At 43.5% G+C, this 18,840-nt stretch overlaps 1 protein-coding gene across 12 annotated transcripts in view; it reads left to right on the top strand.

Annotated features, from left to right (window-relative positions):
- The first annotated feature begins 1,720 nt into the window (after window positions 1-1,720).
- The window catches only part of scn1laa (sodium channel, voltage-gated, type I-like, alpha), a 155,051-nt gene continuing 137,931 nt past the window's right edge, over window positions 1,721-18,840 (top strand). For all 12 annotated transcript variants that reach the window (XM_078228231.1, XM_078228234.1, XM_078228229.1 and 9 more), the window contains exons 1-2: window positions 1,721-1,984; window positions 16,945-17,063. In XM_078228231.1, the coding sequence (XP_078084357.1) occupies window positions 1,721-1,984; window positions 16,945-17,063 (383 nt within the window). The remainder of the gene's footprint in view (window positions 1,985-16,944; window positions 17,064-18,840) is intronic.

The following is an 18,840-nucleotide window of genomic DNA, read 5'->3' as shown; positions in this document are numbered from 1 at the left end:
CTGCTCTGCTCCTCTGTTGATGAAGCGGAGTTATGACTCTCTTAATTTCTCGGTGAACCTTCTCGCAGGTTTTGTTCATTTTTTTAGCTTCAGTGAATAAACAATTTGGGTTTATTCTTTGTTGGCTGGTGAAATCTAAAAGTGTAATCTGTTATTTCTAGTGGACAACGTTAACACCACCTTCCATGGTGCAGTGTCAAAAATGTTTGCTTCTTTCATTGTGCTACATAAATGCAAGTTGAAGTTGTTTTAACACCAAAAACGTAATATTGGTTGCTTTTGGAAGATTAGTATTATAAATTGCCAACAATCCCAGTGATATTAACATCTAAAAAACATGGTAAAGTGTTCAGCCCCAGTCCATCTTTGTGTGAAAGATAATGTAGATAATGGAGGAAGAGAATTATGGACTGGGAAGTAATTGCTGCCATCAGCACAAATCTTTTGCCTGAGTACCATCTGATAATTCTCTTCAGTGTACAATTGAACTCCATTATTTAACTGAATTGAGTAATTAATATCAACAACAAATTTCTAAGCAGACTTTCAGTTTGAACAATGTATATGCTAATACACTAGATTATTCCAGGCTTCTCCAGTAATGCCTCATATTACTGAGACTTTATCTAGGTTGTACAGTGATATGGACATAATTGTGGAATAAACAGACTAGAGCTAATTAGTTCCTGAGATTATGATGTTCTGTGTAGCTGCTGTATTGGCCAGCTATGTGGTTTATGCACTGTACTACAGTTGCACAAACAGTAACAGGCTCTTTTAGTATAAAGCCGTCTGAAATATAGACAGTAAATAATCTTGTAATGTTGTAGTGGACAAAAAATATTGATTAAGATTGTTTGTAGAAATCTTTGACAATTCTTGACAATGTAGATGGGAATTCAATCCTTGACAATGTAGATGGTGATGAAAGTAGCAGGAAAAGTAACTTAATTTATTCCAATCAGCAAAAATAATTTAGCATCAAACTTTAAAATTCTAAAATAATTTAGCATCAAATTTTAAAATTCTAAAATAATTTAGTATCAAATTTTAAAATTCTAAAATAATTTAGCACTGAAATTTCAGTACAAGTGAGAAGCAAGTCACAATTAATAGCAATAAACTTGTCTTATTTGAGAGAATTATTTCCTGAAATATTACATTTGAAAATTTATTCCGAGGAGGTTACTTTATTCTGTGTGGTGCTAGGCATTTTGTAAATACTGAGTTAACCATAGAACCATAGAAAATTACAGCTCAGAAACAGCCTTTTGGCCCTTCTTGTCTGTGCCGAACCATTTTTTGCCTAGTCCCACTGACCTGCACTTGGACCATATCCCTCCACACCCCTCTCATCCATGAACCCGTCCAAGTTTTTCTTAAATGTTAAAAGTGACCCCGCATTTACCACTTTATCCGGCAGCTCATTCCACACTCCCACCACTCTCTGCGTGAAGAAGCCCCCCTAATATTCCCTTTAAACTTTCTCCTTTCACCCTTAACCCATGCCCTCTGGTTTTTTTCTCCCCTAGCCTCAGCGGAAAAAGCCTGCTTGCATTCACTCTATCGATACCCATCAAAATCTCATACACCTCTATCAAATCTCCCCTCAATCTTCCGAAAAACATTTTCAAATCATAAGTACTTTTATATTTATTTTCTTCTAGCACCTTCTTACGCAAGAGGCTAGAGGTTAATCTCCAAGGTGCACGATGAAAAGATGGCGCAGCCACTGCTTGCACCGCCAGGACCAGACAGCCTCCGCCTTTTTACCCGAGAATCTCTTGCAGCTATTGAGAGACGCATTGCAGAGGAAAAAGCCAAGAGACCCAAGGAACATCATGTGGATGATGATGAAAATGGCCCAAAGTCAAATCGTGACTTGGAAGCCGGTAAATCACTACCATTTATTTATGGTGACATACCTCCAGGGATGGTTTCTGAGCCAATGGAAGACCTGGACCCATTTTACAGCAGACAAAAAGTGAGTGTTTGATTAACTACTTGAATTAATAATCTGGTCAGGATTCATTTTCAGAGCAATACTAAGAGATGTGTCATTTTGACTTGTTTTCTCTCTTGATTTTAAAAAAAATATCTGCCTACATATATGATAGTCACTGCATTCTCAATTGTTACTTTTTGTTTATGTAAAATTACATTCAACAAACTATACTTACTTGTGTCTCTTTCAATTTATCTGGGAAACTGGGTTATGAAGCATCATGTTGATGAGTGTTCGCTGTGCAGAAGTGACCTTACTATTTTGTTCCTCATTGAGTTCTTACAGTTGTCTGTTGAAGATTTGGTTTTGCCAGGTAGGTAAGACTGATGTTGGGTTTGTTCTGCTATTGGTGCAAGGGAGCATCTTTTACTTTCTAGATAGTAAACAATGGGTTTTGAAAGATGTCACCCCTTACGATTTGGGCTTTTGATGTGCTGGAAATGCAATGTGACATTGAAGGGTTTGGGTGCCCAATGGAAGAGCTGTTTGTGAGCCTTGTACACCTGTATATTTTTATAAGTACCCTCTCCTGTAATATCTTGATTTGTTTTTAAACTTCTCATTGATATTTTCTTAACTGCTGTTATCTTCTCTGTTATTGTCCTTCTAAGTCACTTACTTCCCCTCTTTGTCCCCCTCTTTACTAACCTGCCCTGTGTTTCTGTAACTCAATGGAAATGAAAACTGTGGAGTTGTAAAATTGACTCTCAATTCATTATTGCCAATTTCCACCACTCCCATAATTTCTTAACTTTTCTATCTCACAGCATTCCTTCAACAGTCTCTCAAAAATCTCATTGATTGGACTTTCGCTTCCTCCTTGATATTCCCATCTACAAAGAATTTGGGGATATTATTTTTAAGAAAGGAACACCCTTTAACATGCAAATTGTATTTGGAGATTTTGTAGGGATTCATCCAACCGCCATGGATTCATCTATCCATCAGTCAATACAGAAGGTTTTGAATTTGTTTCCATAAACATGTGGCATGGATAACTTAGATGCAGGAGCAGAGTGTAATATATCCATGTTTTCTGATAATACGAAATGGAAAGGTAAGCTGTGAGGTGGATGCAACGAGATGGCAAAGGATTATGGCCTACTTAAGTGATTGAGCAGGAAATTGCCAGATGAGATATAATGTGGGGAGATTGAAAATTGTTCATTTTGCCAGGAAGAATGGAAAATCAATTTTTTTTAAGGTGGGTAACTATTATGTGTTGGTATTTGGGTGTCTTTTGTACATAAATCAAATGTAGGTAACGCAAGCAATTAGTAAAGCAAGCAGTAAATATTTTATTCTAAGAGGATTGAACTATAGGAATAAGGAAGAGTTTGCCAATTATTGAGGGCTTTGATGAGACCTCACTTGCAACACAGTTTTGCACCCTTACTCAAGAAAGGATATACTGACCTTGAAAGGACTGCAACAAAAGCTCACTAGATTGATTTTTGGAATAAAGGCTCACCTATGAGGAGAGATTGAGTAGAATGGGTGTATATTCTCTAGAGTTTAAAGAACAAGATGTCATTGATATGCGTAAATTTCATTGGAATGTGTAAATATCTTGCATGGTTTGACAGGCTAAATGTTGAGTGGCTGTTTCACCTGACTGCGGAAGTTAGACTAGAAGTTGTAGCCTCAGGATAGGGGTTGACTATTTAGTACTGAAATGAAGAAAAATGTCTTCACTCAAAGTTGGGTATCTTGGAAATTCTCGACTCCAAAGGGCTGTAAATGTTCAACTGGTGGGCATATTTAAGATGGAGACGGATAGATGTTTGGCCACACCAGGAACCAAGGGATGTAGGAACAGGGTGACCAAGTGGAACTGAAGTTGAAATTTGCAATGATGATACTGAATGATAGAGCAGGCATGATGGACTGTATGGTCTACAGCTACTCCATTTTATTAAGTTTTTAATCAATCCTAAATTATTGAAATATATCTGCTGAGTATTGAACTTAACTGATAGGTCCAGGTGAGGAAATGTTGAACAGCTGTCCTCTCTGCCCCTTCCTCATCTGACTTCTGCAGATTTTTTGTTTGAAGAAGATATACTTGCCAATTTAATGAGTACTTAGCTGTTTACATGCTATGATCATAAAAGAATAGGACAAGTTTTCATGAGTTTAATAAAAAAGAGGTTACCTTTATTATACATGAACCGATCCAAGTAAAATAATAAGGTACACACGTATGTACACACAAAACGCACACACTTGAGGTGCTCATGCACATAAATACAGATTACAGACTGGGGAAGGATAGGTTGGTCAAATTAGAGTCCACAGAAAAGTAAAAGAGTGTGGGCTGTAGCTTGATGATACGACTGGCTTCAGGCTTTGTTCAATGGTCCCGCTGCTTCTGATTTCAAGATGTGGATGACTGATTTGGTTGTTCTTCAGGGGATGGTGGTGTTGAGTTGGATTCTTTTCAGAACTCTTTGTCTTAAGCAGGGCATCCATAAATGATCACAGTGGGTAAACAGAGCTCGAAGCTTACTAGGTGGGCTGGAGGAAACTAAAGGAGTCAGGAGGGACCCAGTTTTGATCTTCACCCTAAACTTCATGTCCTCAGTTCTGCTGAGAAAACATGTGCTTAACTCACACAATGAGTTTGCTTGTCATGTGACCTTCCTTTTCCAACTGCTAGAGGATTCAACAAAAACACGTTGGCATCGCTCGTCCCAAAACCGTAAAACCCGCCTGAGGCCAACGGACCTTTGCATGGGCACAAGTACAATTGGGGAACTGCAACTGCTTTGACTGGGCTCAATTAGGTTGTGTTCCAGCATGTATTACTTCCTGAATCTGACTCACCTGACTCCCTAAGTAACAGGGATTTTATTTTGTGAGTTTAAAGTTTTTTTATTAATGTCACAAGTAGGCTTGCATTAATACTGCAATTACGTTTCTGTCAAAATGCCCCTGTGGCTACACTCTGGCACCTATTCGGGTATACTGAGGGAGAATTTAGCATGGCCAATGCACCTAACCAGCACGTCTTTCATACTATGGGAGGAAACCAGAGCACCCGGAGGAATGCCACACGGACACTGGGAGACTGTGCAGACTCCACAAAGACGGTGACCCAAGTCGGGAATAAAACCCGGGTCCCTGGCACTGTGAGGCAACAGTGCTGACCACTATGCCACCGTGCGAGGATGTCTGTCTAACATCCACATTGTTTAGCGATAGGGTGTGCACCCTGTTTTGTCCGTCCAGATCTCTTTCAATGCTGTGAGCAGTCGTGTTGGGTCACCGCTCTGCTCTGCATTTAAATAGGAGAGCAAGGTATCTAATCTCTGTAACATTTTTGTGTTAACTAACCAGATGAATGTGGTTTAATTTTGGAATTGTCCTCCCTCTAACTTGTCCTCACTGTCCCTTTCGCCCTTTTCTGCCCTGACTACCTGACAGACCTGTCCTCGCTTGCCCTCTTCCCAGCTGCTTCAGCATATTGACATGACACAGTCTTTGCCTTTTCCTACTTTCTGGTTTGTCAATTAAATAATTCACCTTGCCAATCCTCTTTACCGCTCTGTCCAGGCTACTGAACCAGGCTTTTAGCAATTCATCCTGTATTGGTAGCAGAACTAATATATGGTCTCCTGGTTGAAATGTTCTGGTTTCTTTATCTGCCTGCCTTTTTATAGCTGTTTGGATGTTTTAAAGTGTCCCAAAACCGCAGCACAGGCTCTCATGAGCTGTTCTCAGAACACAGATATGTAGTCTAACGTAGAGGATTCTTCCGTTTGCTCTGAAAATCTCTCCTTGATTAGTTTAAGATGACCCCTCACCTTGTGTCTCTAAACTTGTTCAAAAGGGTTAAAGTGGATGGACTCATTGGGTGAAGCCCTGCTGGCTAACAGGAGAAATGTCCCAGACATGGGGCTTCTCATAGAAGTATGCTCTAATACAGGCAGTCCTCAGACTTGTGACACAGTTGGCTCCCGAAAACTGCATTGTAAATCGAAAAACCATGCATCGGAACTGATTTTCCATTTGGAACAATATCATAAATGGGCAGTTGGTTCCTGAACCAAGGCAGGATACCTTATCCTCACTGAATAGTGAAACTTTTCTGAGATCTTGCTTGAATATAATTGCCTTACAGTCATGTATTTCCTATTATGTAATAATGCCGACACTTCCAGAAACACTTCCATTCTGTGAAAGGTGGAACATAAAGGAACAAAGGAATTGGTAAAGGCCAACAGTTCACTGGCATCATGTCATAAAGTTGAAACCGGCATTGTAAAATCGAAACAGAGTGTCAATTTCTAAATATTGTAAATGCCGTATGTTGTAACTCGAACATCCTAAAGTCAAGGACTGCCTGTAATTGTCTTTATGGCCTGGTGGTATCATTCTAAAGCCTTGCGGCTTTGGATGATGGGCAGTAGACTTTAGCTGGGTTATGCCCAGATTACCAGGGACATTTTCAAAAATACTGGACCTAAAACCCATGGCCTGATCCAACTGGATCTCGATAGACAGCAGTAATTGAGTAACGATTTAGGTTAGCCTCTCCACCACCTCTCTAATGGTCAGAATATATAGGTTAGCCCGTTTTTCAGCAGAGGCCCCTCACAATCCACTAACACTCTGCTGAAAGTTTCCTAAAAGCTAGTATGGAAATTAGGGGTGCAGGTTTTATTCAGGTAGGGACTTACTCACCACCTGGCTAAAATGTGGCAAGTTTTACAGAACTTCAGCGTGTCCACGTGGAGATGTGGGGATGGAATTCTCCCAGCTCACCTGCAGCGGGGTTGGTGGAAAGTGAGCAAGGAGAATCTGGCGAGAGACAAAAAGTTGGAAACCCTCCAGTGTAAATTTCTCCCAATGGCGGGTTAATGGTGGGTCACTGTTCCTGCAGCCAGGTGGCGCAAAGACCATTTGCATTCATTTGCATCTCATTAAAATGACTGCCTGCTAGCATCTTGTCAGGCCTTCCAAGGTTGGAGGAAATTACGTTGGCATCAAACCTGATTGGTAATGAGTGGTGTGCACAAGGTGGTCTTCAGTTTGCAAGAAACTTTGGGGTCAGTGCAACAACTTCTGCTATAGTGCTGCACTGCTCCTAATGTGTTGTACATCACTCTGCCTCAGCAGACTGATTCCTGCTCTCCATCTTCAGGTCGAGTTGGTCTTCGTGGACAACATTGTGCTAATGGACCCATGGACCCTCCTGTGTCACTGAGTCAGATCAGTACTGTGTCTGGGGTTGGGGAGTACAGGGGTCTCTTTGCCCCTGGTGCCACACACCGGTGTCTATCTGGACAGGATTGTGCCATGGGCTCATGCTGCCACCGCATCAAAGGTCTGAAATGCGACCGGGGTGGAGTGTGAGGTAAGGCCGGGGATTGGGAGGGGAGCTCATGATGATATGCAGTGGGGCAAGGAGGCAAATGAAGAAAATCAACAATGGAAGGCGGAGGGGAGCTGGATCCTACAAGGCTGCGTGAAAAGTTGACAGACAAGGCGGTCAAAGAGATACCACATTGTTTATTGGAAGGGGATGCACAAAACTCAATGTGGTGGATAGAGATCCAAGGGCAGCACGGGCACCTTGCAGGTGATGGGCAAAGGGAAAGGGCGGTTAAATGAAGGAACATACTTCCTCTTGAGGCTGCTCATCTTTTCTCCCTGGGTTGCTAACATCATGCATGGGACCTGTACAAACAGGACGGGTTGCAACTGAACCAGAGGGGCACCAATATCCTGGGAGGGAAATTTGCTACGGCTCGTCGGGGGGGTTTAAACTAATTTGTCAGGGGGATGGGAAAAGGAGCTGTAGTCCAGAAGTCAGTGTTGAGTGTAGTGAGGTACTGAGGAAGATATCAAGGTCGCAGGCGTGTACCGGCAGACAGAAAGGTGGGTTGAAGTGTGTCTACTTCAATGCAAGGAGCATCCGAAATAAGGTAGGCGAACTTGGAGCGTGGATTGGTACTTGGGACTACGATGTTGTGGCCATTACGGAGACATCGTTAGAACAGGGACAGAAATGGTTGTTGGAAGTTCCGGGGTATAGATGTTTCAGTAAGAGTAGGGAAGGTGGTAAAAGAGTAGCATTGTTAATCAAGGATAGTTTAACGGCTGCAGAAAGGCAGTTCGAGGGTGATCTGCCTACTGAGGTAATATGGGCTGAAGTTAGAAATAGGAAAGGAGCGGTCACATTGTTAGGAGTTGTCTATAGGTCCCCAAATAGAGATGTGGAGGAAGAAATTGAAAAGCAGATTATGGATAGTTGTGGGGGTCACAGGGTAGTTGTCATGGGTGACTTTAACTTTCCAAATATTGATTGGAACCTTTATAGCTCGAATAGTTCGGATGGGGCAGTTTTTGTACAGTGTGTGCAGGAGGGTTTCCTGACACAATATGTGGATAGGCCGACAAGAGGTTGGGCCACATTGGATTTGGTACTGGGAAATGAACCGGGCCAAGTGTTAAATTTGGTTGTGGGAGAGCACTTTGGAGATAGCGACCACAATTCGGTGTCTTTCGTTATTGCAATGGAGAGGGATAGGGCCGTACGGCAGGGCAAGGTTTATAATTGGGGGAGGGGTAACTATGATGCGATTAGACAAGAATTAGGGAGCATAAGATGGGAACAGAAACTGTCAGGGAAAGGCACAAATGAAAAGTGGAGCTTGTTCAAGGAACAAATACTCCGTGTCCTTGATAGGTATGTCCCTGTCAGGCAGGAGGAAATGGCCGAGTGAGGGAACCATGGTTCACAAAAGAGGTTGAATGTCTTGTTAAGAGGAAGAAGGAAGCATATGTAAGGATGAGAAAACAAGGTTCAGTTGGGTCCATTGAGGGTTACAAGTTAGCAAGGAATGAGCTGAAAAAAGGGCTTAGGAGAGCTAGGAGGGGGCATGAGAAGTCCTTGGCGGGTCGGATCAAGGAAAACCCCAAGGCTTTTACTCTTATGTGAGGAATAAAAGGATGACCAGGATGAGGTTAGGGCCGGTCAAGGACGGTAGTGGGAACTTGTGCATGGAGTCAGAAGAGATAGGAGAGGCGATGAATGAATACTTTTCTTCAGTGTTCACCAAAGAGAGGGGCCATGTTTTTGAGGATGAGAGTGTGATACAGGCTGATAGGCTGGAGGAGGCAGATGTTCTGAGGGAAGATGTATTAGCAATTTTGAAAAACCTGAAGGTCGATAAGTCCCCTGGGCCAGATGAGATATATCCTAGTATTCTTTGGGAGGCAAGGGATGAGATTGCAGAGCCCTTGGCTTTGATCTTTGGGTCCTCACTGTCCACGGGGATAGTGCCAGAGGACTGGACAGTGGCGAATGTTGTTCCTCTGTTCAAGAAAGGAAATAGGAATGACCCTGGTAATTATAGGCCGGTTCGTCTTTCTTCGGTGGTCGGTAAGTTAATGGAAAAGGTCCTGAGGGATAGGATTTATGACCATTTAGAAAGATGCAGCTTAATCCGGGATAGTCAACACGGATTCGTGAAGGGTAAGTCTTGCCTCACAAATTTGATTGAATTTTTTGAGGAGGTAACTAAGCATGTCGATGAAGGTAGAGCAGTTGATGTCATATACATGGATTTTAGTAAGGCGTTTGATAAGGTCCCCCATGGTCGGCTCATGAAGAAAGTAAGGAGGTGTGGGATAGAGGGAAATTTGGCCGATTGGATAAGTAACTGGCTATCTCATAGAAGACAGAGGGTGGTGGTGGATGGAAAATTTTCTGACTGGAGACCAGTACCACAAGGATCAGTGCTGGGTCCTCTGCTATTTGTGATTTTTATCAATGACTTGGAGGAGGGGGCTGAAGGGTGGATCAGTAAATTTGCGGGTGACACCAAGATTGGTGGAGTAGTGGATGAGGTGGAGGGCTGTTGTAGGCTGCAAAGAGACATTGATAGGATACAGAGCTGGGCCGAAAAATGGCAGATAGAGTTTAACCCTGATAAGTGCGAGGTGATTCATTTTGGTAGGACAAATTTGAATGCGGATTACAGGGTCAAAGCTAGGGTTCTGAGGAATGTGGAGGAACAGAGAGATCTTGGGGTTCATATCCACAGATCTCTGAAGGTTGCCACTCAAGTGGATAGAGCCGTGAAGAAGGCCTATAGTGTGTTAGCGTTTATTAACAGGGGGTTTGAGTTTAAGAGCCGTGGGGTTATGCTGCAACTGTACAGGACCTTGGTGAGACCACATTTGGAATATTGTGTGTAGTTCTGGTCACCTCACTATAAGAAGGATAGAACATAGAACATAGAACATAGAAAGTCACAGCACAAACAGGCCCTTCGGCCCACAAGTTGCGCCGATCACATCCCCACCTCTAGGCCTATCTATAGCCCTCAATCCCATTAAATCCCATGTACTCATCCAGAAGTCTCTTAAAAGACCCCAACGAGTTTGCCTCCACCACCACCGACGTCAGCCGATTCCACTCACCCACCACCCTCTGAGTGAAAAACTTACCCCTGACATCCCCCCTGTACCTACCCCCCAGCACCTTAAACCTGTGTCCTCTCGTAGCAACCATTTCAGCCCTTGGAAATAGCCTCTGAGAGTCCACCCTATCCAGACCCCTCAACATCTTGTAAACCTCTATCAGGTCACCTCTCATCCTTCGTCTCTCCAGGGAGAAGAGACCAAGCTCCCTCAACCTATCCTCATAAGGCATGCCCCCCAATCCAGGCAACATCCTTGTAAATCTCCTCTGCACCCTTTCAATGGCTTCAACATCTTTCCTGTAATGAGGTGACCAGAACTGCGCGCAGTACTCCAAGTGGGGTCTAACCAGGGTCCTATAAAGCTGCAGCATTATCTCCCGACTCCTAAACTCAATCCCTCGATTAATGAAGGCTAGTACGCCATACGCCTTCTTGACCGCATCCTCCACCTGCGAGGCCGATTTAAGAGTCCTATGGACCCGGACCCCAAGGTCCTTCTGATCCTCTACACTGCTAAGAATGGTACCCTTCATTTTATACTGCTGCTCCATCCCATTGGATCTGCCAAAATGGATCACTACACACTTATCCGGGTTGAAGTCCATCTGCCACTTCTCCGCCCAGTCTTGCATTCTATCTATGTCTCGCTGCAACTTCTGACATCCCTCCAAACTATCCACAACACCACCTACCTTGGTGTCGTCAGCAAACTTACCAACCCATCCCTCCACTTCCTCATCCAGGTCATTTATGAAAATGACAAACAGCAAGGGTCCCAGAACAGATCCCTGGGGCACTCCACTGGTCACTGACCTCCATGCAGAGAAAGACCCCTCCACAGCCACTCTCTGCCTTCTGCAGGCAAGCCAGTTCTGGATCCACAAGGCAACAGCCCCTTGGATCCCATCTTGGATGTGGAAGCATTGGAGAGAGTGCAGAGGAGATTTACCGGGATGCTGCCTGGTTTGGAGGGTAGGTCTTATGAGGAAAGGTTGAGGGAGCTAGGGCTTTTCTCTTTAGAGCAGAGTAGGATGAGAGGCGACTTAATAGAGGTTTATAAGATGATAAGGGGGATAGATAGAGTGGACGTTCAGAGGCTATTTCCTCGGGTGGATGTAGCTGTTACTAGGGGGCATAACTATAAGGTTCATGGTGGGAGATATAGGAGGGATGTCCGAGGTAGGTTCTTTACTCAGAGAGTGGTTGGGGTGTGGAATGGACCGCCTGCTGTGATAGTGGAGTCGGACACTTTAGGAACTTTCAAGCGATTATTGGATAGGCACATGGAGCACACCAGAATGATAAGGAGTGGGATAGCTTGATCTTGGTTTCGGACAAAGCTCGGCACAACATCGAGGGCTGAAGGGTCTGTACTGTGCTGTACTGTTCTATGTTCGTACGTTAGTTTAAATCTTTCACAACAGCACTAGCAAACCATGTTGATAGCTTGGTACAGGCTCTGCTTAGTTGCGAGCCATCTGGCCTGTACATGTCCCATTTCCCTGCAGAACTGATTGTGTCCCAGGAATCTAAAACCCTCCCTCTCGCACCATGTCTCCAGCCATGTATTATCTGCACTACATTTGTATAAATTATATATATTCACTAGAGTGTGGCACCAGGAGGAAATTGGAGGTGACTACTTTTGAGGTCCTGCATGCTAGTTTCTTTGTCAGCTCCCTAAAATCTGCCTGCAGAACCATATCCTCTTTCTACCAATGTCATTGGTATGGATATGGATTATGATCCCTGGCTGGCACTGGCACTACTTCCTAGAGGGGCCATCACTGTTTCTAATATTCGGAACTAGTCTGGTACTCACCCGTTTCCTCTCTGTCCGCACATCTTTAAGCTGCAAGATGACCACATCCAGAAATGTGCTATCCATGAAACTCTTAACCTCACGAGTGCACTGCAGTGACACCAGCTGCTGCCCAAGTTCCAAAACCCAGAGCTCAGTTTTCCCCAGCTGACAACACTACTTTTATGTTGGGCACATGGAGCACACTAGAATGATAGGGAGTGGGATAGCTTGATCTTGGTTTCGGAAAAGGTTCGGCACAACATCGTGGGCCGAAGGGCTTGTACTGTGCTGTACTGTTCTATGTTCTATGGTCTGGTGAAGACAGGTAGGCTGCTGGACTGGTGTTTAAATATGACACTGGGATCTTCTACCCGTCAGCTGACAGCAGGTGAATGAATCAGCTGCTGGCCCGCCGGGTGACTCAGAGGGGAACGTGATTGTGCAGAATTAGTGAGGTTCCAAGTGCAGAATCTGGCATGGGACAGACGCTGCCACAGCCGTCCACATGGCAGTTAGTCTCAAAATAGGAGAATTCAGTCCATGGTCTGTCTGTATGACAGCTTGTGGTCTTCGGATACCAACATGTCCAGCCATTGTCATTTTGTGGGCTCTCCTCAGTATTTCCCTGTGGTACCTCGGAGGCACGACTACCTGGTGGATCACTGTCTGGGTCTGTGAAGACATCTCCATTTCTTCCTCAGCACCTCATTTTAGAAATATTAGTATTCTGGAACTCCCTCTGCTTCAGCTTCAGTTTGGGCAGTTTTTGCTAACTTTTTTAACATTGGTTTAGGTGGCTGAGCCTCAACCAAGGAAAACATACTCAACACTTCCTTTGGCTCATCAAAATTTCAGAAGGATGTTTTGGGCAACAGATGGTGGAGTCATTCATCTCTGCTGCTGATTTGGTCTCCTTTGATAGAGTTTGCTTTGTTATGAGCGGGGTCAGCACACTGTCGTGAAAAATGCCAGGGACCTTTGTTGTAACTGCTCTGTCTCGCTGACCCCATTCAGTCTCTCTCTCTAAGGCCACTGGGGAAGTTACCACCTTTGCCCCCACCAGCTCATTACCAAAGAGTAGGTCGACCCTGGCTAGAGATAAACTCGGGACAACCTCCGCAGTTACTGAAGTAAGATTATATGAGATGCATCCAATGTAAAGGTATATACCTCCCCACACTGATACCGTTGACAAATATTTTGGAGTTCAATGCACTCTCTGGTGGAAGGGTCATGTCTTTCCCCAGCAAAAGGGAATTGATGGCCGCTGCATCCTTATGTATGACTGAGCTTACTTGCCTCACTCAAGGGGTATGGGATCACTTTTCCTTCAGGCACAGAATTGTGGTAACTCTCATTGGTTTTGCTAAACTCTTCTGCACTCAAAGATACATTTACAGGGACATACCTCCGCAGTCAGGGCCATAGCCTTGTTGCCTGGGCTTTCTGACGGGGTCCTATTTCTGCCCTGGTCTGGTGTACCCCAACAAATCACATTTTCCCTGTAACTTTCAGTAGTCAGCTCGAAGGTAACCTGCCTTGTTTAAATGGAAACAGACAGGCCTCTCGGCATCAATCCTAGTCTCAGTACCTTGCTTTTCAGCTTAAGGAAGGCATCCTGTGTCTCCAACTTTCTCTTCTCGTCAATGGCTGTTCTTCCTCCCATCATCATCCCATCTTCTATCATTGTCAAGTCTTTGGGGAGACTAAGAAAGTCTCCCTTGGGGGAAAATGTTTGCAGAGAAGCTCAAGTATAGTTGCTGCAAATTTAAAACTTTAAGTTTTTCCATGTTTTTTATGGAAAGAAGAAGCAGGTTTTCGAACCCCTTGACGAGGATCACTGCTCTGAGGCTTTCATAGGTGGAATGTACCTTAAGCACCCACACCAGTCAAAAGCAAGTTGCTGAGCCCTTTTGAAATCGTAAGGTTGTTTGGGCCATTAACAGAGATTTCAGAATTTTTGGCAGTATGTTTCCAGTACACGTTTGTAGGATAGCATTTTTTGTTATCTTATAATTTGATGAACACTTGCTGGACAATAGGGAAAAATCCTCACAGGTCTTTCTGGTTAATTTGCTTTGTAATATCAGGATCCAGTGGCCACTTCAGTTGCTTGGCAAGCTTTTCAAATGAGATGAAAAATCCTGCCACACCTCCCTCATCAAACATGGGTAGCAACTGGGAGAACTTCAATATATCAGCACTCAGTCAAGAGCTGGTGGCAGTGCCCATACTAGCGATGCTTTCAGTGGCTATTGCGGCACTTTCCCTATTCAGTTCAAGCTTCCTTAAGACCCTTTCTTAAGGGAAAGCTCTCTCTGGAAATCTTGTTCTTTTTCCCTTCCCTCTTTTGGAATTCTGTTTCCTCTTTTTCCCTTTCCTCTTGAATCTCTCTCTCCATTCTTGCCTCTCCCTTTCTTCATTTTTCTCTTCTCTTTTTTTTTCTTCTCCTTCCCTTTCTCTTTCATAGAATCCCTACACAGTGCAGAAGTAGGCTATTCGATCCATCGAGTCTGCACGGACAACAATCCCACCCAAGGCCCTATCCCCACAACCCCACACATTTACCCCGCTAACCCCTCTAACCTACACATCCCGGGACACTATGGGCAATTTAGCATAGCCAATCAACCTAATCTGCACATCTTTGGACTGTGGGAGGAAACCCACGCAAACACGGGGAGAATGTGCAAACTCCACGCAGACAGTGACCCAAGCCGGGAATCGAACACAGGTCCTTGGAACTGTGAGGCAGCAGTGCTGACCACTGTGCCACCGTGCCACCGTTCTCTTTCTTGGAATTCTACCTCTAGTCTCCATTGTTGCAGCTTTATCCTGGCTAATGTTAACCAGTCTGTTCCAGATTTCATGCCTGTCTCGGGTTCTTAAAGTTCAGTTTCAGAATGGTTGGCCACGGGTCTTAGGATTTCAGGTTTCCTAGTTTTTGGACGAATATCTATCTCTAAATGCTTGGCTATATTCCTTAACTCTTCAACGGATTGTCTTGTAAACTGTCCCAAGTTACCCCACTGTTCTCAGAAAGTGCTAGCTTCAAATGTAGACAGTTTTAGTACTCTGGCACTGCTAACCACGAGAAAACCTATATTTAAGTTACTTCGAGGGATAAATTTGGTTCCCCGCTTCTAAATTTTGGTTTGTCTGTGGGTTGGTCATGGATTGTGGATTGTTTGTAAAGGATATACTGGCACACACACACACATGCCAAATTTGCATACATAAAAAAGTAAGAGCATAGAGTCTCATTTGCTGATTTGCCTGGCTTTAGGCTGAAGTGGATGGCTTTGACGCTTCCGATTTAAAGATGTAGGCAAAGTTGATTGTTCTTTGGAAGGAGGTGGTGCTGGGTTTAATCAGATCTCTATCTGTAGCGGGGCATTCCTGGATGATCACAGTCAGTAAGCAGGGCTTGAAGCTTACCAGGTGGGTTAAAGGCTGCCTGTTCTCAGTTCTGCTGAGAAAACAGGTGCTTAAAATCATACAGTGGGTTGGCTTGTCATGTGTTCTTCCATCTCGAACTGCCAGTGGGATTTTAAAAAAAGATATTGGGCAGAACTGTGCACACTGTGCACAGAGTGCTGGCTAAGGCAAGAAAGCCAACGCGCAGCTCTCCAGCTGCACAGCTGAGTTTTCTCTCCAGATTCTCTGGCACGCTCACCCAGGGGCTATACTTTGCGTCCGTGGTGGGTTCCCCTGGAGTGCTTCAATAGCAGTTGTAAACCTCGCTGATGTGATTGTGGGGGGATCATATAGTGAGAAACTCTTTAAGTATATGTAAATTTATTAAAATAGATTTAAATAAAAGGCAGGAACCTCTACATCACCAGCAAGGGACAGGAATGATCAGAGAACGCATTCACCAAGATTCTCATTTCAGTGGTCTCGCAAAATTTTCCACTGGTGTTGCCATTTGCACCCGCAGTGGATGTTGACAGAAAATCCTCGCTAGTGTTCTGCCTATTCCAAAGTTCACTTGATTAACTCATGTCTGGAATTTGACCTCGGCCAGGGTCCCATTGCCCAAGGAATTAATCTCCCAACAGTTGAATACCTCAGGTGATAGTCATAGATGCCTTGCTAATGAGACAGGAGATATGAGTCCTTCTCATTGAAGTCATTGTCTTTGATGGGTTTTGCAGACAGACTGATTCCACTCGAATGAATTGGAGTGTGGAATGTATAAAAATGCAAATTGGGATTAGACTGTGTTCAAGTCACATTAGTCTCTATGTTTTTAAAAAGTATGCTTTGAAAATTATGTTTTTAAAAGTTCAATTCAGATTTCCAGCTGATGGACTAAAATCATTAGTTTGGGATAAAACACATCTTCATGACATAAAAAAAGGTTTGGAAACTTAGGTGTAGTTGGAAGTTATTTTCTGCAGGTAAGCAGCTTTTCTGGGAGATAAAATAATTATTTTACACCGAGGACATGTGGATGAGTGCTGTTAAAATTTGCTTTTAACATAAAGTTTGCATTCTAAATGTTATATAGTTACTGTTCTGTTTAATTTAACCTAAATTTAAAATAAGTTGCTAAACAGGAATTTGTGATCCTGAAATATTTATATACAACATTATCTGATACTGTTGAGTGGGTTTCTGCAAGTAACATGTAAAATGTAAAATATGTTTTTCTGCTGGCATTTCACTGTTATAATCAATATTTTCTTTTCTTACAGACCTTTATAGTATTGAACAGAGGGAAGGCAATCTTCCGATTTAGTGCCACACCTGCCTTGTACATTTTAAGTCCTTTCAATCCTTTAAGGAAATTAGCTATTAAGATTTTGGTACATTCATATCCTTTGTGGTATATTTTAATCTTTCATGTTTTAATAGTATTGAATCCTGTTTCACATTACACATACAATGAATCAAAACTGTTATGATTCCTACAAATTGCAACAAGTTGTGTACTGTTCTTAATAGTCTAGCAATTCCAGTTATTCCGACCTAGCTGCTTTTACAGGAATCTCAAATGCGCCAGAGAAAAATGTGATCCAAGAAAAGATTTTTTTTTTGGTCTGAATTTTGATTGTTTCTGTAACAGTGGATCTGCATATGTTCCGTGTACAGCATTTCTGAGTGCACACTTTGAAAACAATGCTCAGAGGTCAGTCCCCAAAAACAATTCTTCTGAGATTGTACCAGCAGCTATCCAATTTAGTGGGCAGAATTATCACAGTCAGCAGGGAGCCTCCCATTAGTCAGCTGTAAAATCTCATTGCTGCCACATTGGGACTGCTACCACAGCTCCAGATGAGTGAGGTGGACAGTTAAAGGGTCAGATGTATCACAGAAATCTCTCCATCAGCTGCCTTTTAAGTCTTGAAGGATGCGGAAAGCTATAAAGTGAGGTAATTGGGGTTAGAATGGAGCAAGAGGAGGCTGCTACAATGACTGAAACCTCAATGGGGGATATCAGGTCTTGTATTGTTTTTGCAGGCCTACCATCACATTCCCCATGGCACCCTTGGATAGCATTGGCAGGTGCTTATCATGTGCACCATTGTGTTGTGAGGGTTGTGTGTTTATGTCCAAAGTAATGCTCTTGAAGTGGAGTGCAGGCTAGTACATAATATTTTTTGTGACTGAATTTACAATACTTTTAATTTATAAAATAACTTATAAAGAATACATTATCCATGCCAGGTATCCAAACCCTTTCTTTGTTACAATTTTAATACAATGGGTAAGGTAGGAAATACAGGTTGGGCAGTGAAGTAGAAGTAGTAAAGCAAAATCTTGCAGATGTAGGAAATCTGAAATAAAAACAGGCCAAGCAGCATCTGTGGAGAGAGAGAGACTGAGTTCATTGGTTGTAGTTTTGCTCCTGATTCAGGAGGGGGTGCAAAATATCTTCAGATTTTCATTCCGAGGGGTGGGGATGAGCTGGGGGACAGGAGTGCTCTGGAAACAGCGCAAAGGCACCCAGAGGCCTGCTGGGTGTTGAGGTGGGCTGGTTAAAAGGCCGGCTTGGTACTCAAGGACTTCATCCCAGTTGTGATAAAAACGAAACAAAAAACAGCCCTCAAGCTCTCACCTCTTCACACCCTGTCACTTCCCACACATTCTCCATGCCACATCCATGCCACCTTTTAAAAAAAGTATGTTCATGGGATGTGGGTATTGCTGGCTAAGTCAGCATTTATTGCTCATCCCTAATTGCCCTTGAGAAGGTGGTGGTACGCTGCCTTCTTGAGCCGCTGCATTCGATCTTGTGTAGGTGCGCCCACAGTGCTGTTAGGAAGGGACATCAAGGATTTTGACCCAGCGACAGTGAAAGAATGGCAACGTGCTTCCAAGTCAAGATGGTGTATGACTTGGAGAGGAACTTGCAGGTGGTGGTACTTCCATGCATCTGCCTCCTTTGTCCTTCTAGGTAGTGGAGGTCACAGGTTTGGAAGGTGCTGTTGAAAAAGTCTTGCAAATTGCTGCAGTGCATCTTTTCAAGGGTACACACAGCTGCAACTGTACATTGGTGGTGGAGGGAGTGAATGTTTGTGGACGGGGTACCAAAGAAGCAGGCTGTTTTGTTCTGGATGGTCTTGGTCTCCTTGAATGTTGTTGGAGCT

The sequence above is a fragment of the Mustelus asterias genome, chromosome 14, assembly GCF_964213995.1.
Source record: "Mustelus asterias chromosome 14, sMusAst1.hap1.1, whole genome shotgun sequence".
NCBI classification, from domain to species: Eukaryota; Metazoa; Chordata; class Chondrichthyes; order Carcharhiniformes; family Triakidae; genus Mustelus; species Mustelus asterias.
The sequence above is the reverse complement of the archived record's forward strand: the minus strand, read 5'-3'. Positions and strand labels throughout refer to the sequence as shown.